Consider the following 21,515-nt stretch of genomic DNA (forward strand, 5'->3'; position numbering starts at 1 on the left):
TTGAAGAAAACCAAACCAAAATCCCAGAATACAGAAATAAGATTACTTCTTCATGGAAAATATAATTTCTTAACTAATTTTATATGTATTGAAGAAAGAAGAATTTCTCACACCCTGTTTCTTTCATCGTGCCTTCACTAAAAGCCTCTTTGAAATTCAACTGGCACACTCTTTGATGTGTCTTACACCGGGTCCTGATATCTTAAAAACTTAGTCAACTCCATGGACATACACCATGTCTGTATCTGTCCTTACTTGAGTACAGATGTATTTTCATTTTCCTCTCTCCTGCCATTTTACTTCATTGTGTGATATTCAGACTTCTGATGACAATTACAAGATCTCTGAAACACTCGTCTTAGTCCAGTCTACTTTGTAAGATGTTGTTTGGTGTATAATTTCTATATGTCAAAGAAGTTTGTATTCTCTATTCTATTTCTGTTTTGGTTTCATTTGGGTTTCACCACACTCTCCCTTCCTTCTCTCATCCCCAGTCATTTCTCTTCAGAGACATAGCTATTTCATTGTTCGTTTGCAGGTTTTTGGTTGTTTTCTTTTTTTCTATCCCATCTTAAAGCAGTACCTTATAGTTATGAGAATTGAATTCAAAGACTAATGGATTCCTGTGTACTTTACTTTGCCAGCAACAATGTTGAGAATATACACTCCATAGATCTTTTGCTTTCACCTCCAAATGACAAAAACCAGATATATGCATTCTTATGTCATCAAGTTATACACTGATGTCTTGCCACTGCATCACATCCATGTACATAGCTGACACATGGCTGCATATTATTTTGACCTTTCTGTGTCACCAGAGTATTTTGTTTGGAACACAATGTTGCAGACCTGACACACAGCTCACAGCAAGATGTTCAGGTGTTTGTTCGAAACAACAATTATAAACACACACATTCTGCTCCCCATAAAAAGCAGTTCAGTGTGAGAAAACTTGAAGTGAGACGTCTTGAGGCTGACAGAAGAGTCTAGTAAAAGGATAAAATAAATAGTAATAAAAAAATATTTTGGATAAATAATCTGAGGGTCAAAATAGTAGAAAGGAGTGTGTTCCTATGTCTGGCTGAAGGGTCTTTACTGGAGCCTCTCTATAATCTTTCTGATAAGAGATGAGTGCCTGAGTAGTCCATATTGCATTGTCAATATGTTTCTTAAGTTTCATTTTGAAAGGACTTGAAAAATAGCTAAGTAACATAGAGAAAACCTTACAACATTATTATTTTAGACATCTGTATGAAATTGCTTTTCCCTAAAGTTGATACTAAAAATGCAAATTCTATGGATAGCGCACATCATACATTGTTGGCATATTCTGTTTTGGTTTTTTTTCCATATCTTTGAGGGTTTTTATTTTTCTTTTTTATTAAACAAATGTGGATAAACCCTGCAAACCTCAGTTAGATCACATGATATATTTAAATTCCTCTTATCCTGTGTAGTGAAAAAGAATGTGTGTTGCATAAAAGCTGATCCAGCAAATATATTTTAAACACAAATATATACTTGACTGCCATTAAGCCTTTAGGAAATATGCAAATGTATGCACTTCTTTGAAGGGATAGAAGATTAATATCTTTAATAAAATATTAGTTGGACTTTGGTTTTATTGCTTGGCTCACTTTTATTTAAAAGAAACTATTAGTAACATGTCTGATTTGTCTAATTTTCTCAAAGACTTCTAATTTTCTCTATTATTCTAATAAGATTAGAATACAAAAGTCTTCCTTTCATTATTGATGTTTGCTTAAATATTCATTTTTAAAAATATATATTTTAAAATTGTTTTCATATATACCAGACTAAACTTTTATAGTTCCTTAAATCCTCAGACATATGCCTGTTAAGTCTGCTCACTGGTCAGTTGTTTATATAAGAAGTGGGAGTGAGTTTCACCATGAAACTATATTATTGTGTCATGTAGTAATAGACATCGTAAGTCAGAGTGTGTTTATTTATAATTATTTTTTCAAAATAGCTTTTCTTTTCCTACACTGCATTCCTATTACAGAACACTCTGTTCATATCGTTCTTGCACAGTACATTTCAGCCACTAATCCAATATGAGAAGATGCATTCAAAAATGATGTATTGCACAACACACAGTTTCCTTTGTTCAGAAAGATTGGACAGTTCTTCATGATTAACAAAGTACGTGAGTAAGTAGTGTTTTTATAAATACTAATTTATTTAATAAAAATACAAAAATATAAATATACATATATAAAAATATTGGGATGAATCAACACACAGAAATTCTTTAACTCAAAATATGGCAATAATATTAATCTTTTTGAAGTATATTTTTGAGATTATGTTACAATGCATGTGCACACTGTCCAATATAGTAGGAAAGGTAATGCAAAGCAATTTAAAAAAATGGAGTTTACATGTCATTATTAAAGGCACAAAAAGCCTTTTTTTTTTTTTTTTCATTCCAAATAAAACCCTTTCATCTGAGGCTTCTAGGCAGAGAGGGTGAATTACAGATTTTTAAAAATCTAAATCATTCATATTCATTCACGTTGACTTATTGATTAAGCAAACCCTTACTAAGACAACACCTATTTTTTGTAAATTTTTTATTCCCAAGTAAGAGAGAGTAGGCCACTTTATCTAGTAACATAGACATGAATTCCACTAACACTGACCAGGTCACAGATTATTTTCTCAGTCTCGATCACTATCCTCTCCACCATACATATCTGCCAGTTTTTTAAACCGAGGTCCCCAGTCACTGAGGTACTCATAGTCTTGGTTGCCTTCAGTGGTAAGTGATTCCAGGGAACTGAGTGAATTTGCTATGGAATCATTTCCTTCATAAGCATATGTTGCTAGTGAGTCATAAGGAGGGGCAGCTGGGTCTAAATCATTTTCCTTTAACCTTCTATGAATAAAATCTTGTACATCAATGTTTTCCCAAAGAGGTGCAGTCCGCCTTATCTGAAATATTGTTTCTGGGATAACATCTCTTCTCATCTTACTTTCCTCCCTCGCTTCTGGATTTCTCAGTGTGCCAATGTCAAAAGCCTGAGTGTCTTCTTCCCCACCTCCTTCATCATTGTAGGTCACAATGTTGTCCCGAACATCATCCTTCGAGATGATCAAGGGTTCTTTCTTTCTCTGTCTCTTGAGAGCCGTAAACAAGACAATTAATACTACAGGGAAACAAAAGATGAATGAAGAAATGTGTAGTTAGCCACTAAATAAATGAGCAAATACTTTACATCATCTGTCGAACCAGAAAAGTTTTAAGGCTGGAATGGGATTCTTAGCAGGAAAATATTGATAAAAGCTATCTCCAGGTTGAAGATAATAAGAAAAAGTATTAATGATTTTATAGCAGTGAAAAAATATGCTTTTTGAAAACCTATCGGAGAGTGATCAAAATATTATCCATTTTAAATACATATGCAATTAAGTTGAAGTTAAAAAGCAGACAATGCCTTACAATATATGATCCTATGGAAGTTTAACTTTGATTTTAGTTTTGTGAAGTACCACATTTCTGGTAGTCACTAAGGGTGATTTCATCAAATGTAGTTGAATCTCCTGGCAAAAGTAGTTCACACACTTGAAAGCTAGTGATTTAGGTATTCCTAAGTACCTAATTCACTTTTAAATATGAGATCTACACGTCCTTCTGAAAATAAGAACCTGAAGACCTTCAGCTATCAATATTATTGACAAAACCATTTTTGGCTTCAGTGACTGCAAGAACTGAAAGCCATTCTTTACTACTAAGTGTTTCTTTTGAAAAACATGATCCTCCTAGTTTAATAAGAAGTGCTTCTTGAATGACTCTTTCTTCTGAAGAGGTGAGGATTGACACAAAAATGAACCTCTACAAAAGCAGATGAAAAAAAATGAAGATTTGTAAATATATTGTAGTGCCTAAATGCTATTGATTTCAGGAGGAATTCAATGCTCGAATGTATTTTAAAATCTGACCCTAGCTGCAGTAGTTGGAATAAATAGGAGAGGTCAGAAAGACCATCTGTCAATGAGGCACAACAGTTGTTGCTAAACCATACATTACAACAGTGTTGAATGCTTTTATTGAGTCTTAGGAGTTAAGTTTTCACTCTGATTTGAGTACTGAAGAATAAAGGGTAAGATTGGACATGTTGCAGGTAGGGAGAGGGGAATAGATATCTTCCACATGCCATTGTATAATGTTGTGAATATAAAGGCTGTTTTGTTCTGTTCTGTTTTATTTTGTGAGCTTTTTTTTCTTTCTATCTGTACAGTAGCCATTTTTTTCAAAGCTTTCATAATGCTAGGCAAGAAAGTAAATTTAAGAACGTACTTAAGTAAATTTAAGAACTCCATATATGAGACAAGGCAGATCACCAAAAGGTAATTATGAAGAAGTGTCTTTCACAGCCTGATACTTACTATGTTTCTCCTATGTTGGGCCTGTTGTTACCAGTCTACTATTCTAATACACTACACCTCGTGAAAAAATTAAATAAGGTGCTGAGTATCCCACTAGCTGTAGACTAAAAATTCTGTTTAGATGCTCTATAGCCATATGTTTCTTTGGTTTCAGATATGGCTGTAGCGCTAAGTAGAGTAGGGCCTCTAAGCCTGGGGCTAGAGACAAGACATGATCATATATGTTCTACACGACAATGGCCCCTGATCCTGTTCTGAGTCTCATGTGGTCCTAAGGCACATTTGGATCTTTTATTTTAGTTTATTCTTTCTGTGCTAAAAGGATTGCAGCTGATCAGAGTAATATTTTCACTGTGAGTGAGTAAGGATATGTCTTTCATGCTCCGTATTTTCATACTCTATGTTGGAGCATGTTAGGAACTTTGTAAGGTGAACAGCTAGGCCTGGCAGAATTGAGACATAACTGTATGCTGGTAGGGGTTCCCTGCAAGTTCTGCTGCTCAGACTATGCCTGGGCAATGTCCTGGAGAGACCAAGCTGGCTAATGCTGAACCAGGCCAGCTACCGTGCTTGAATCTAAGCAACACGGAAAATCAGTTTGTCAGAGCTTGAGTATCCTTCGTTCTCAACATAACAGATATAATTCCTAGATTTTGCCCCTCTCCTAATAACCTCTGTGATTGTCTGAATATTTACTGGAGGTACCTTGAATTCAGTCTAGAAATTGGGGAGAAAAAAAGTTCTCTCCTTATAATTACATAAACCAATACTTGTAGCTTCTCATTGCACCCTTGGCTAGTTGTATTTGCTAGGGCAGGTGGAAAGAGGTTTTCTGCAGGCTTTTACTGGAAAGTTGAGATGATGGCACTTTTAAGGAGGCACTTCTCTGGTAAGCAAAACACGCAAGTCGCAATTTTTATGTTCTTAACACCAAGTTATGAGTAGCATTTATTCTAATTTTCTCATATATCAATGTATTTTTCTAATGCTTCCACCCTCCAAACACCCATCTAACTTCTGCACTCACACTTTATTTAGTCAGCTGTTCTTCCTATCACTTGCAAGCAATCAGACATTTCTATTCTGTGTTTTTGAGCTAAATATTTCCTGAGCAGAAAAGAATACAAATCACTCACCATTAAATAGCTAGTATAATTGATATCATTTAATCACTGCAAAACTTAGCACTCAGATTCAGGAATATGATTTGAAAGTTCTGGATCTCAATGAAGATCTGATTATAGTATAAAGATTATTCAAATAAGCATGGTATCTACAACTGACCTGTATTTTCAAATCTATTCAATCTAAATAGCACAGTCTCATTCCTCTCACGTGTTCTTCTGAATAGTGATGATGACAAACAGCCCATAGTACCTCCCTCTCCCCCTCTCCCAGTTCCTTTTCCCTCATAGACAATAGTTGAAAAAAAAAATATATATGGAAAAAGAAATGAGACCATATCAGACATGAAATATTGTTCTGTGGGCCATGTGAATAATGGATTTAAGAATATCAGGATTCTAGAAGTGACTAGACCTTTGCCTAGTCAAGTATAGATCTCATCACAGGTACTTGCCTAGCAGGATGATGATGCAGAGGAGAATGGCAATCAGTGCCCCTGTGCTGAGGCCGGCAGGGAGGAGCAAGGCCTCAGCACTGCAGGACTGCATGTTCCCCCGGCTGTCGCAGGCACACACGCGAATCGTCAGCGTGCCCGTGCTGCTCTGGATCGGGTAGTCGTTGTCAAATATTATGATTGGCAGGAGATAGGTACTCATCTTACTACGGCTGTATCCATTTCTTCTAGTCATAATTCCTGCTGTGTTATCTAGAATGGAAAAGTAGAATCAATAAATGTTTCTGGATTAGGTTTTATGTGATATTTGGGGGGGGTGGGCGGATACAGTCAGCAGTTACCTTTGTTGTCTACAATGGAGAAGTTAGGGTGAACAGCAAATTCTGGTACCAACTCAAAGAAAAATTTGTGTCCTCGAGGAGGCTGATCTTTGTCAATTGCACTCACAGTCTGTATCAGCTATAAAGAAAAGAGTATTTCATGCTATTTTAGAAATCATGTGTTTCAAACATCTGCTTTTCATGACCAGTAATAATCCAGTGAATCTTTATCTGAAGACACAAACTGATGTCCTAAGCCTAATGTATCCTACATAAACCAGTAGAGGTTATGATAAATACATTGTTAAATACATAACGAAGGATGAAAAAGGATCCAGTCCTCACTGCAAAACAGCCCTGTCCTTTGATTTGTACTTAGTATCTTGCAGTGATACACAAACAATTACCCTTCTGTATAAGCCGTAAACCTCCTACGACCTCATGTAGCAACGATAGTGTGTAAACCAGTTGTTAACTGGGTCTGATTCTCAATCCACCTCATCTGCTCCTGGCGATAAATTGGAGTACTGCACTGGCAGGATGCTTGATTCTCCTGAGGTAATAAAAGCAGATGTTTTACTTCCTCCTAAATTGAAAGCTCTGACTGTGGAACTTAATAGCTACCCTAACAAGGCCACTCAGACCCAGCTGGGAATGAATGATAACAGTACCAGACTACAGTGAGAGCAGAAGGGACTAAAAAAAAGAGGCTTCAGCAGTACCTCTGGATTGAACAAGCTTTCCTGTAGCATAAAAATGTGCAAATATGTGTACTCTACTCATGTGTAATAGGGATACATATGCACTAGCATACTTCCTCTTTTCTGTTTTCTGCTTTCTCTGTCTATCTGGACTGATAGATAGAGACTAAGGGAAACAGCTCCAGAACTGAGGAAGAAGAAGCTGCCTGGGAATAGCTATGGTTTACAAAGGAACTTTCAACAGTTAAAATGCCACATTGCATGAGTCACAGTAATGCCAGTAAGCTCTATAAATGACTGTTCTGTCCTTTGCCCTTCCTGATGGGTATCATATTAAAGAATAGTCCCTAGTCCACCTTGGCTTGCAAGGACATGTTTGAATTCAATAACAAGATGACAAAACTTGGTGGCAAAAGACCATGAGTAAGTCTCAACTGAGAATGCTTTAACTCAGTAGAGGTACATTCCTATGGCAGCTAAACTTAAAGGCAGAATGAGTTTGTTTCTTTCAAAGCTACAAGGGAGATAATGACTGTCTTGAGTTTTCAGGTGTTTCCATTGTGCAGGTTGTCTTGAAATCCCACAGACATTGAAACCACTTTTTATCAAAGACTTCGTGGTTTGTTTTTCTTTTATTTCCACAGAAGGTGCAGCATGACATATACAGTAGTTTACAAGGAGCACTGATACAATCTTTAGTTTTGCACAAGTCAGATAAGGAATTACTTTTACTTATGTACTTTCTCTGAACATCAGTTTGAGTAGGACTTGAGGATAGAGTTAAATTTTGGAAAGTATTTAGTATCTCACAAAATGGAACACTGTTTTAGGCAAACATAGGGCTACAAAATATACTGAAGTGTTTTTATTACTGTAACATTCAGAGAAACATGCTGCTGCTAGGGTATAGTACTGCATCATGGGTATTCAACCCATTTTTTTAGTTAACTTTGGGATATTTTTGTTACAGGTAATAATATTAAGGTGCCATTAAAATAAATGTAATAAGAAAACAGTAGAGAAGTCTGAGTTTAGCTTGTTCACTTCCTAGCAACTCCTTCTAAAAAACACATGACAATTTTTTTTTTTTTTTTTGGAGGCATATTGAGGAACTTGAAAGGTAATTTTTGAGCATCAGCCTTGTACAAAAGCATATGACTATACTGAAAGCAGGATTTTGCAGTTTTTCTAAGTGCAATTGGAATAATAAGTACATATTAAGATCTCTTCACTTTTAGAGCACTTAATGATCATTGTTCTTTAGATTGTTATTTTTTCCCAAGACTATTCAAATTCTCACTTATAGCTAAGTATCCTGTTCAGTATGTTTCTGATTCTCTATTTATGTCAACATTTTTCCTATGTCCCATTGTTTTGATCTTTGCTGTAATCTACCTCTTAGACAGTTAGTAGAGAAAAAAAGACCAGGATTGGACTTAATTTTAGTTTTACAAAGTTAAATAATAGTGTTAAAAAAACCAACCAAACAAGCAAAAAAAAACCAGAGGGGAGAGAGAATTAGAATAAGTGACAATATTTGTGCAATTACTTGCTGAAAAACCTAAGAGAAAATATCCTCATGTAATAACTACCAAAATTGCAATTGAGTATCTTGGGGCTTTTTGAGATGTAATCAGTGGGGTATTTGTAAGATCCAGATTTGATTCTCTTCATGTGCAATTCATACGGAGAAGCACAATTGCATGAGGCATAGAAGAACCTAATTACAATGAAAAATTATTGTTGAGGGTGAGGCAGAAGAAGAAGAAAAAAACCCCAACCTCATTACCTGCTCCAACTATTGACTTCATAAATTGAGAACCAGCTGTTCTTCCACCAGAAAAGATGTGAGAATAAAAGAACAATGAGAAAGGATGATTGCAGGTGAATTGTGTCAAATAATGAATAGGTAAAAGGAAATTAGAAATGTTATCTAATTAAGGAAATTTTTTTCAGTTATGCAGTTGTAAATATCAGAGAATGATGTCAATGATAACCACTGCAGAAATGAAACAGATCTGGCTATTTTTAAGTATCACATTTATATGAATAAATTTAGTTTTGTCTACATTTTGTAAATTCATGTTAGAAGTATATTCTACCATTTAGATGCAGTTATGGACATTGAATTATGATCACTCTTCACCAAAGTTTCAGAGAAAGATCTCTCTAATGCTGTAAGATTTACAATGGAAGACTTATTTCAATAAAATTACTTTTACTGGAATATATTTCAAGCATATCAGGCTTAGAGAAGATAAAAAGCATTCCCATTCTTTTCTTTCTTTCATACTTTCCTATGCAAATGAGCACACTTTAGAAAATACAGCATTATTGTCACTATTTTGAAGGTTGCCTATGCATGTGCATGTGCACTCCCACATGTTTTAAGAAAGAGTTGCATACTCTTGAGTGGATCTTATCAGGTGAATTCAAGTTTTTAGAGGTCCCTTTGCTTTGAGGGTAATGAAAATTTAAACACAAACATTGACATAAAGTTTTCTCTTTACATTCAGAACAAGGCATTGGTAGCAGTTTGACAATGTAAAATGCGCTGTGAATGAGGAATTATTCTCACTGGAAACATTTCTCAAAAATCTTGGGACTAGTGTTCTTTAGCCATGATTTTTACGGGTGCTCTGACAAAGACCAGTGTCTTGGGACAGATGTTCTTTAATATCTTTATCATGACATAGACAGCGAGGTAGAGTGCATCCTCAGCAAGTTTGCACATGTCATGAAGCTGAGTAGTGCAGGTGATACAGTAGAAGGAAGAGATCCCATACAGAGGTACCCAGAAAGCTTGAGAAGTGGACCTACAAGAATCTCATGAAGTTCAATGAGCCCAAGTCCTTCACCTGGGCTAGGGTAATCCCAGATATGAGTACAGACTAGAAGAAGAACTCATTGAGAGCAGACCTGTAGAGAAAGACTTGAGGGTTCTGATGGGAAAAAAGCTGGATATGACCCAGCAAGTTGCACTCACAACACGGAAGACCAAGTGTATCCTGGGCTGCATCAAAAGTAGTATGGTCAGCAGATTGAGGGAGTTGATTCTACTGCTCTACTATGCCCTTGAGAGACTCCACTTGGAGAACTGCATCTATTCTGGTGTCCTCAGCAAAAGAGAGATGTGGGCCTATTGGAGAGAGTCCAAAGGAGGGAAACAAAGATGGTCAGGGGACTGGAACACCTCTCCTATGAAGACAGGCTGAGATAGTGGAATTGTTCAGCCTGGAGAAGATAAGGCTCTGGAGTGAAATTATTGTGGTTCTCCAGTACCTAAAGGGAGCTTACTAAAAAGAGGGAGATTGACTTCTCTACACAGGTAGACAGTGGTAGGACAAGGGGAATGGTTTTAAACTAAAAAAGAGAGAGATTTAGATTAGACATTGGAAAAGAATTCTTTACTCAAAGAATAGTGAGGCACTAAAACAGGTTGCCCAGAGACAATGGGAATAGTCCACCCCTGGAAGTGTGAATTGGATGGGGCCCTGAGCAACCCAATCAGTCTAGTGGTGACATTCCTGACCATAGCCAAGGGGGTTGAAGCTAGATGATCTTCAAGGTCCTTTCCAATAAAAACCATTATATGATTCTATGGTTCCATGATTCTGTTTATTTCTTTCATGATGAAGAAAAGATTTTGTTAAAAGGTTTGGATCTATTTCCCACTGGCTGCTTTTTTTTTTTTTTTTTCCCAAATATGGAAAATACTGTCTCATACTGTTTGGATTTTTTTCTCCTGGATGCTGTGGTTTTAAGGCCATGACTTACATCACAGTCAATGTTATGACAGTCAGTCTAGTTTATAGTTACTCATATTCATGTCTGAAAAAGTGATTGGGGCTGAATAAACTGCCTAGTAACAAATTTCTTAACTGTACTTGATACATCCTTAGACAAAGGCTGCTCTCCAGTTTTCTTCAAGTTGTTTAAAAGAGAAAAAGCAAGTGAAAGCTAGGTCGGGGAATTCTGAAACAGGAAGGTTCACTTTGCACACCAGAGCACGCTTTTAGTGCTCCTGAGGCTGTGCAAATAGAAGACTTGGGTCATGAGCTAAGCCTTGGGAATGCCTTTAAAAGGAATGTAGGAACCATTAGCAAATGTTAAGGTAGTAGTGTGTCTTTAACAGTACAGAGGTCAGCACCAGCTAGTCACATTTTAGATGGGCTTTTGAGCCTGTGTTGGCTTAGCATGTCATGCAAATAAATGTTAGTTGCACATTGGGCCTAGGGTATACACTTTAAGCATGCAACCACATGCTTTGTAAAGAATCTTGAAAAGTTCATTGAAGAAAGACGAACAAGATAAAGTCCATGGGTGGACAGATATGATGTATTTTCAGGTGAAACATTTCTATTAATAAAACAAAACCTGAGCAAAATAGAATGTCCACAATTAAATCCGCTGCTACTCCTTTTCAGAAAAGCAACGTTTGTGGTTACTATCTGGTATTTAAGCCTTTTTTGTTTTGTTTTTTAAATTCCTTCTTTTGAAATGCACTATAAGACAGTGAAAAATAATGTAAAGATGGTCAGTGTTGTAGACAGTGCTGTTCTGAAGTTTTAAAGTAATATCATTACCGTATAACATAAAAATTGTACTTCCAGTCACAAAGTAAGACCACCGGAGACAGACATTGTTAAACTAGAGATACAGTAACAGCTGCTGAATTTTGCTGTTTCTATGTGCAGTTATAGAGTTGCAGAGTGTAAGCCTTCAATCCACTTGAGTCGTTTGGGCTTTCATTCTTGTTATATAATGCTCTTAGTTAAATCTGGTATAATAGACAAATTCTCTAATGTTGTTTATCTACTTTCAGCTGTTTCAGAGACTAGACTTAAAAATATTACTAGGCATTTAAGGAAGAAATGTATGGGAAATTTTAACATTTATTTTTGTCTAACATTTTTCAGAAGAGGTATAGGAGAGAACAGAACAAATTCAAGACCTCACTGCACTGGCTTTGTCATTCTTGAAAGCAATCTTTTCTGCTGCAAGTATTTCTCTAGGAATTGGAAAAGATCTCATTAGCTTGTCTGCAATAAACTATGGGAAAAAATGTTATGAGATCATGTTTTGGACAATCATGAGAACATAGTAATGTGCAAATGTTGGAAACAGTGGAAGAACAGCTTTGTGTTTCTCCTGTCCTTTCCTTCTCTTGCGCCTTTTTCTGCCTGTATGATCTAGTAGGGCCAATCCCTAACTAATCCTGAATGTAACAGTTAGTAATCAAACAGCTCAGTATAAATGTGTGCAATGAAGATTATGTAGAATGTTTTGAAGTGGCTACATTTCTCTAGGAGTGAAGCAGTGTTATGATTCATAGTAGTGTTTCAAAATCAATCCAGTTGTCATTGGATGTCCATCTTGTCATTATGTGGCTTGAGTGATCACACATGAATAAACACAATTCTAGGATGTAACCAGTAAACTGCTAGCTGCATAAAACAGCCTCCATCACATGTGCACAAACTAGAATACATGGCTGTCAGTTAACAAAGCTTCAGGTTTAGTAATGCAAAGCAGTTTAGTTTTCAGACCTTGGCTCTGTGCCAGAAATTTGTTGGCAGTTTTAAAGCAGGACTGAATGCTTATCAGAAGTTGGAAAACTCTCTCTTGAACTTCAGTTCTTATTTCAAAAGACAGACAGATTGTTATCATGGGTCTCTTACAAACTCAAGCCAATAGGTGTCTACCTAGAGAAGCGGCTACAATGTATAAACAAGTCAAGACTGATAATTAGCAATGCCCACATGAGGAAAAGTAAACTCTGCTCGATCTTCAGAAGTCTGCTCTGTCTTTAGAAGAGAGGGAGGGTATGAAGTGTAATGAAATGAAAAATCAGCTAGCTCTCTGAAGGAGGAAACAAATTTTCTCCATTATAACGTCTGAGAGCCCCTAAATGGTAGGAAAGAATATAACACCAATGGGGAAGGAAAAACAAAAAAAAAGTGACACAGTTTATTTTCCTAAATATTGTTATGGATGGGTGTTAAAATTAGCCAGTGCTTACTTTTAAAAACAAACTGTTCAGTTCAATCACTTTCCTTTTCAAATAAATCTTCCTGGTTTCCACGGAGAGGACTCATCCTCTAATCCAACTAAAAAGACCCAATTAATTCCTGTGACAAGGGCATGAGAGAGCTTTTACCAGAGCCTTCCCTACAACAGTCCCTGGGGCTCCAGCATGCCATTAAAGGATTAGGGATTTCTAAATTGAATGAGAGGAAGGCTGCTTCATACTTTTCTTTAGCCTGTGTGCTAGCCAGTGGAATGAGATTCACATGGTGACAAATGTGTTCCAGCCTAGTGAACACAATTTTTTATGAACCTTTAGTAATAATGTTTCTCCCCAGTCATATCATTGTTGTTGGGAGGCAAAAGAGGAGGAGAGACTCTGTAGGATTTTCTTTCCTCTGACCCTCCTAAGGCTACCTGAAAAACACAATGAGTGCAGCCTCTAATATCTGCTGATGTTGAAAACGAGTAATGTCACTTGCTAGCAGAGAGCAATGTTTGATCATTCTGACTGCTTCCTGATGCACCTGAGATTTAGAGAGCAGCGTGATTAATAATAATAAAAAATGTGTGGTTAAAAAAAATAAATTTAGAAATGAACTGATTATATTTACGTTCTCAGTCTGTCTCTCCTGCTATGTGCATGAGATGTAGAAGCAGTGCTGTGATGTCAGGAAGCAGTAATGATTCTAATAAGACAGCTGATTTAGGTTATCTCCAAGATAAGGGGAAAGATTCTGTATCTTTCTTTTATTATACGGGACTGAGAGACACAAGCAATACAGGCAATTTGGAACTTAGCATCCTTGGCCAAAATATTCAAGTTTGTGTCTCTATACTTGTTATTTTTAAGCACCAAAATAAAAGTAATCTCATGTACTAAAGGTAGAATATTTTCTGAAACACTAAGGGAACTATCTGTAAATGTCCATAAATGTATTCAGGTGCCTGTCCTGAGGAAAAGAACTATTAACAAATAGAAGAATAATCCATCTCTGTCATTTTTCTGTAGCTACACTTGGTGGATATCATCTTTCCAGTAGTTCTGCAGGATTTTCCAGTGAGGGAAAACAATTCCTGAAATTACATTGGTAAACTAGATGTATGGGAGGTCTGAACAACAGTATGCCTATCTAATGGGTCTCTGTCATCTCTGATCTTAGGAAAGCACAGAACTTACCAGAAAGGTAAATGAAATTTCATACATTAATGGATATTTCATTAAGTATGCCAGACTAGATGGAAATTGGCTTAAGGAAACTGATGGGCAGTATGCCTAAGTAGAACTTCTTCAAATATATGACAAAACCTATGTTTGCTGGTTGATAACATTGCACAAGAATAATTTCAATAAAATCTTCATTTGTAAGCTTTGGAATATTTTTTTTTTTTTTAATTATGCAGCTAAAATACATGACTCACTTTTCTATCAGTTATTATACTGAGATTTTAAGATTTTTTTGCTTCAGTTTCATCTTCTACAACAGTACTGATGCACAGATGGAATTTAGGTTCTAAGATATCCACTTGAAATTAATGGATAGAGTTATCTGAATGTATTTCATGTGGAAAAACAGCTTATAAGTCATAAACCAAAACTATATTGTTAGAATAGCCAAAAATTTAGTTGTTTTTTTTTTTTTTATACATTCTGAAAATGTATTTTTGCAGTGACAATTTAAGTTACTGGTTAAGACAGAATGTTATGATCATAAACGTCAGGTTTTTTGAAAAGTGCTCTTTTCTCATTTTTCTGATATTATAATTCCTTCCACTTTTTAAATTTAATTCATCGCTGCCTTTGATATGTATATTCATCTATTTATTTCACTTGCATGAAAACCAGTAAAACTTTCTTAAAAAAATAATGAAAATAATGGTCAAGTACCAACAAAGCCAAGTGATTTTAATCCAAGTATCCTCTGTCATTCTAACTATAATAAATAGAATTGAATGCAGTCTACAAAAATCTACTGTATCCTCTTTTTCTCCTTTTTTCCCCCCATTTTCTATCTGTTAAACTGTTCATAAAACATCATTTGAATTGCAAGTGGTAAATTACATGTTCTTTCTCTGCACAGAGGTCTTCAGTACCTGAAATTCTAAACTCATCTCAGTTATCACCTATGCTACTTTCAGTAGAGCCTCTGAAACTATGTTAAATACAATAGTGGGCAGCAACCAAGGTAAAACATGAACATGCTATGCTTCCTGATGTGTATCCAAATCCACCACATTTGTAAAGTTGTAAAGAATGTTGTATGGTCACTGTGCTCTAAACCAAAAATATTATACACATAATATCAGTGAAGTCAGCCAGCTTTGCTTGGATGATGACAGCATAAAACTAGTGAGACATGAGGATAGACATAAACTGAGCTTAGGGTTCCATCCTGGACTTTCTTTGCTGCAGTAGGAACACATTCGATCTCAAGATTTTTCTTCCAGTGAAAACTGAATCAGCCTAGACAAGAGGCTCATGCATGATCTTTCATTCTTGAAAGATAATATTGAGGTCATAATAACATATCTTTCTTCACAGGATTTAAAACTGAAAGACTGACTGGCATTACCATAAACAGATGTTGTTGTAACATAAGTAATATTAAGAGATTTCTGTAATATACTGGCTCTGATTTCTGTTGATCTGTTTACTTTCTCAAATCCAAATAATCACTTTATCTTCAATTTTTTTAATTGTCTTTCTAGAGTTTTACAGAATTGCTGAGATTGTTTATAAAGAGATACACATGAGCTTTGACCACATTCACCTCAATATCAAACTAGGTTTTAACTTACAGTGGAAGCAGGTGCATTGCCTTTTATTTTTGCAAAAGTTTATTCTTCATGTCTTCTTTACTGAGGCATAATAAAGATTTCCTGTTTTGTGTACTTGAAGGTGTGGCTATATTACCTGAGGCTTTGATAAAAATCCAGAAAGAAATTGAATTATAAAACAGTGTAAGAGTTTTGTAGCATTAAGAGCAACCTTTTCCTAAAATATTTTCTGATACTAGAAATAGAGAACCACCTTATGCTATCATTTTTTATTAAATCCTGTGTTATTATACTAGGGAATTATCCTTCATCTTTTACCTCCTCCTTTTTTGAATCAGCTGGTACTTTCTATATAAGACAGGAAATAAAGAAGGTGGTTTAGTTTGCAGCTGCTCAAATTAACATATGTTGAAGTGTCCATCATGGCATTTCAGAATAGTTTCGTTGAAAGTTCTTTGGTAATATAAGTATTAGTTTACCTGTCCTGCTTTTGCATTTTCACAAACAAATGTTTCATAGTAGTTGGCAAACTCTGGTGCATGATCATTTATGTCTAAAATCCGGATGAAGACAGGTATCTGGCTACTTTGTTTAGGATTATCTGGAAAAAGAAAATTATTTATATTACAATACAACGAGGTCTGTCTGTGAAAATAATCCAATACTTTTTTCCTCAAAAGATATTAAAAATATTCATTTTTATTATATTTCATTTTCTACTGATGTACATTCAATTTATATGAAAGCTCTATGTATATCTGAAACAATTTATTATAGTATGTATATTTTGAAATAATATAAAGTATACTTAAATTGATTCACATTAAAAACAGGTGACTGAGTTCTTATTGCTTTGTATTCCATACATCAGTACAACAAATGATTTGTTGCAAAAGTTGTTTCATGAGGTCGAGCTGTCAAGAACATTTACTTTTTCAAATCAGTAAAACAGTAAAACAGTGTCAGTTAACAACACAAACACACACACAAAACCACAAAAAACCCTGAACAAAACAAAATTGTCTTTTCTCCCCAAAACGTAAACAAAGCAATAAAAGGAGATATGTAAGATGTGATCAACCACTCTTCACAAACTTGACCTCCAAGCTCAAGCTATTGCCAGAAAAGATTCTCACACTACACGTAACAAAAATGAAGAACATGTTTGACCAAATACTGAAAAACATTTACGAGGAAAAGGTATCAGTCATTCTGAAAATGGGGATATGATTCATCTCTCCATATTACCAAAATCCCAGGTTGTTAAGCACACTGACTCCTGGGGAATCTATAGAGAGAATGAAGTAAGGGAGAAAAGTTGTTCACTAAAATTAGCATCTCTGTTTCTCCTTTGATGACTGTTGCCTGGAAAAAAAAGTAGGCAAGAGACATCCATATCCATGAGTGCTTAGCAGAATTGTAAGGAATCCAGGTGAAAGACTATGGCCCAGGGTTTGTTTCAGATGTGAAGGGAAAGAATTTTCCTTGTCTTCAAACAAAGACATTTTCTGAAATAAGTTAAAGCAGTTGAGGCAAAGCACAACTTCTTCCCACTTACAGTGTTCTTTCTGACAATGTGTTATTTGTATGTCGTGGACAATTTTTTTTTTTTTCCCAATGATTTTCCCAAAGACTTAGCTTGGGTCAGAGCCAGTGCATCACACCTGCACCAAATTATTTTCTGTGAATTCTCAGAGAACCTGTTAACTTGTCATATATACATGTATATAGTACATGGTTTTGTTGAGCATGAGGATTCCAAATTATCTTTTCAAAAATGGGCAAAACCAATCTTAAAATAATAAATTGAAGTTTTAGACATGCATATAAAGGTGCTCTGTATATTGTTAATATCTGAATAACAGCAAAACTAATGAAACAGTAAGTCATAGATACTGTAAAATTTAATTCTTTTCTCAATTCTAATATTGCTCTGAGATAAGTTATCTTCAGCTTACTGATTTCAGTTGCTATGACAGTGATGTTGTGCCAGGGAGTTTCCTCTCGGTCAAGTGGCTTTGAGATGAACAAGGATCCATTTCCAGAATAGATGTTGAATATTCTGTCAAGGTCAGTGTGTCGATCCACAGCATATCTGTCAAGATACAGTAGAACTGAGCATTACTTTTTCCTTTTCCAGTCTCCAGTTTAGATGTGGAAGTTTTCTAATTTTAGCTGTAGTTAATCAAAAATGTTTTCTTAATAATTAACCTAACCTTTCCTGTAACTTCCTGCATGTTACAAATACTGAGAAACAAGTTTCTAAGACTAGTGAGCAGGAAGAAGAGCAAGTTGTTACGTGGGCAGTTTGTAGATCAATATTGGAACTTGCATTTCAGCTCAAAAAGTGAATTCTGGAATAACAACTAAAAGTAGACAATTTTAGATAAGATTTTATGCAAATTAATTGTCTCTTAGAGAACTCTGTCACCAAAGGACACACATTGCAGATATAATCAATTTTTAAAATAATATTTTTGGGGTGTTACAAGGACCACCAAACTCACCATAAAAATCTTCATATTAGTAGCTGTTTTAGATGAAATGTCTTAAAATCTTGTTTTATGATACTTGTTTTTGCTTTGTTCTTACCCAGCAAAGAAAAACTTATTTTACAGGTGCTTTTTTAATTAGCTTACTAGTTACAAGTTACTATAAGATTAAATTGATATTTTATACATAGTTTACTTAAAAATGTTTTATTCTCTTCCTCCTCTCACACTTCCTACCTCAAAGTGTTCTGCTGCAGGACATAAAAGGCTTGCTCAGAAATGCAAAGATCAGGTTTCATAATCACTTGCATGATAAATACACAAATTTAAGTGCTGTCTTTTCACTGCAGATAATAATAGCAGATGGGTAGCAATTACAAATATTTCACAGTGCTGAACTCTCACCTCTACTTGTTATGATTTTCTTGCAATTGCTTCTTATTCAGTATACCGTGATCATTAAATAGTTAAGCTATAGAACATGGTAGACAACTTTATGTACAGAAAGCTGAGTGCTATCAAGCATCAAGGATCATAGAAATACATAATTTTGAGTTTTTACATGGTATAAAACATAACTTTATGAACAGTTTGGTGAAAGCACTAGAACATGGCAGCATTTAAATGCTGATCTCTTCTTTCTTTTTACCTAGTATCTATATGCTGTTCTTCAAAATCATTGTCTATACTGCTAAGTGCACTAATTGTGTTTGGCTTCACAAGCTGCCATAGATCTCTCTGTTTGACACTTTTCAAGAGCCCACCTGTACTTAATTAGATAATAATGGCCAGTCTTCGCGAGCGAAGATCCGGGGAAGGTCTTTCCACCTTCCAGCCTGCGCATTGGATTTTTTAGGTGAGACACAGTGTGCGCGGAACTGAGCCCACCCTTTAATCCTAAGGTTCATCTGCCGGGGCCAAGCGAGCTTGGACGGTGGCAGCGAGGTCCTTAGGACGTAGGTGGGTTGCCTTTAAGGGCTAACGAGCCCCACCTGCCCGGGAGTGGCCCTGACCGGGAATCGAACCCAGGTCTCAGCGGTGACAGCGCCGTGCCCTTACCACTAGACCACCAGGGGCTCTGTACTTAATTACTCAGCCTTCAAATACATTTCATTCTCATCACTCTCTGTGCATGAGACTTGGCCGACATCTAAAGCATTTTATATTGTATAATGGCTTACTTTATTGCATTCTTTGCTGTATCTGGATCTTGGGCTACAACTTGCCCAATAATGCTTCCTTCCCTGGCATCTTCATCTACCTCTATTAAATACCAGGGTCTGCTGAAGACTGGAGGTTCATCAATGTCTTCAACAGAAATTTTGACCAAAGCTGTGTCTTTGAATGGCCCCATTTGAAGAAAACGAGGATCAGGATGAGCATTGGTTGCTTCCACTCTTAAGGTATATAGCACCTTGTTTTCAAAATCCAGATGCTGAGGATCAAATAATAAAGAAAATTATTTCACTTTACAAAAAATGTGAGTTTTATAATGCTGAATTATAAATAGAAACATTTTTTGAAGCAAAAGCTCTAAATTTTAATACATCCTAGGGAAGACTAAGTATAGTAGATCTTTCTCTAGGCATTAGAAAAATAAGGATTGTTATAGGAGATTAAGGCAAATATGATCCCTCTGCCTACTACTTGTTTAGGTTCCTAAAAAACCAGAAGGGTTCAACTTATATAAAAATACAAAGAAAGAAACAGGAACATTTCACTCAGTCTGCAAGTAAGAGTTGTTTAAAGTCTTATTTGTCTCATCTCATTGGAAGAAACAAGAGCAATTTTCTCCTTTACTAAATGCTGTGTCGTATTTACCTTTTTTTCACTCCTCTCCAATTACTATCTACCCTTACCATCCATATACCCTCCTGTTTGGCATTAGGAGCCACCCAGACTCATGCCTGAACTCCAAATTCCACAGTGAAAAGAAAAACTGTGAAATCTGGTTTCCATTGTGACACATTATGCATATCCATATATGCATACGTATACAGACACTCATATGTAGACATATGTACATACATAAATATACGTTTCCAAATATGTTTATACATCTACACTATATATATAGAAATCAATTGATTTTTACTGATATATTCAATAACAATAGAACTGAAAAGAATGTTCAGAGCTTAACAGGTTGAATTTTGAAAAGCAACTAATAAATATGTCAGAGATGGTATTTTGAATTAAGTTCCTACCAGTGCCTTTGCTCTTTGGATTTTCTTTGGCATAATATGTAACAACCAAAGTTTCACAATGGTTGGACTTAGTAAACTGAGACAAATTTTAGGTACTGGAGGCTGTTGGACAAATTAGAGAGGGAGAGTTTATCCTTGGACATGTAAGTTCATCAGACTTCAGGTTTGAGCCTCCCAACCTGGTGAGTCTTACCACAGCAATCAGCTGACAAATCCCACTATGGACTGAACCCCTCCAGCTTTTCACAGCCCTAATCTGAAAGTACTCTGTGTGAGGCTGTATATATTGAACAGACAGCAGCCACTGAAATATTGCTTTATGTGAAGTGACATGCCAGTAAATTTCCCTTGAGACTTGAAAATAACAGATATCTGCTGAAGAAAGAAGAACAAAACTAATACAACAGCTCCTTGGCAGCCTGACCCCTTGTGAGATCTACCCTCCCTTTCCCTGGAAAAAGAAAAATAACTGTAACACTTGGAGAGCTAAGTACATATAAAAGAGAGGGAAGAAAAAATAAACCTTTTTGACAGTTATAATCCCTTCCTGTGTGTCCTTGTCAGTGACGATATCAAACATGTCTGATCCATCCCCACTGGAGATGCTATACTCAATCTCTGCATTTTCTCCCACGTCAGGGTCATTGGCTTTAATTCTGCCAAGAGGAGTCCCAGGTGGTGCAGATTCAGGAGAACTAAATTGGTAGGTTCCTGGAAGAGCAAATTCAAGCATTTATTGTTTTGAGAAACTTTTTCTTTTGAATAAAAAACCCCTCCAATTTCACATGTATTTTTTTAACTTGAAGTTTCAAAACTCTTTAGAAAAGTGCTGTTAGTCATCATATTAAATATTAAAATAGGGTTCAGAATTGACTGGCAAACTATTAAAAAAATTTCAAGTTATTCTTCAAGGTCATTTAGTACTGTGCTTTTATTTTTTGTTGTTTATTTTTTTTCCTTCAGCTGTGAGGTACAGAGGAGCTAAACAATAAGGG

The 21,515-nt window shown here is 35.8% G+C and overlaps 1 protein-coding gene across 2 annotated transcripts in view; it reads right to left on the bottom strand.

Annotated features, from left to right (window-relative positions):
* Positions 1–2,218: 2,218 nt before the first annotated feature.
* CDH9 (cadherin 9) overlaps positions 2,219–21,515 on the bottom strand; it is a 99,498-nt gene continuing 80,201 nt past the window's right edge. Inside the window, exons 6-12 of one of the 2 annotated variants that reach the window (XM_050332140.1) lie at positions 21,044–21,231; positions 19,495–19,748; positions 17,780–17,916; positions 16,301–16,422; positions 6,337–6,454; positions 5,996–6,247; positions 2,219–3,176 (exon numbers count right to left, since the gene is read on the bottom strand). In XM_050332140.1, coding sequence (XP_050188097.1) covers positions 2,689–3,176; positions 5,996–6,247; positions 6,337–6,454; positions 16,301–16,422; positions 17,780–17,916; positions 19,495–19,748; positions 21,044–21,231 — 1,559 coding nt within the window. In that variant the 3' untranslated portion in view covers positions 2,219–2,688. Of the gene's footprint in view, positions 3,177–5,995; positions 6,248–6,336; positions 6,455–15,842; positions 15,964–16,300; positions 16,423–17,779; positions 17,917–19,494; positions 19,749–21,043; positions 21,232–21,515 lie in introns of those variants that run through there. The other variant, XR_007630889.1, reaches the window with a different exon arrangement.

This window comes from Myiozetetes cayanensis, unplaced genomic scaffold (genome assembly GCF_022539395.1).
Source record: "Myiozetetes cayanensis isolate MyiCay16 unplaced genomic scaffold, myiCay2020 scf1, whole genome shotgun sequence".
Classification (NCBI taxonomy): domain Eukaryota; kingdom Metazoa; phylum Chordata; class Aves; order Passeriformes; family Tyrannidae; genus Myiozetetes; species Myiozetetes cayanensis.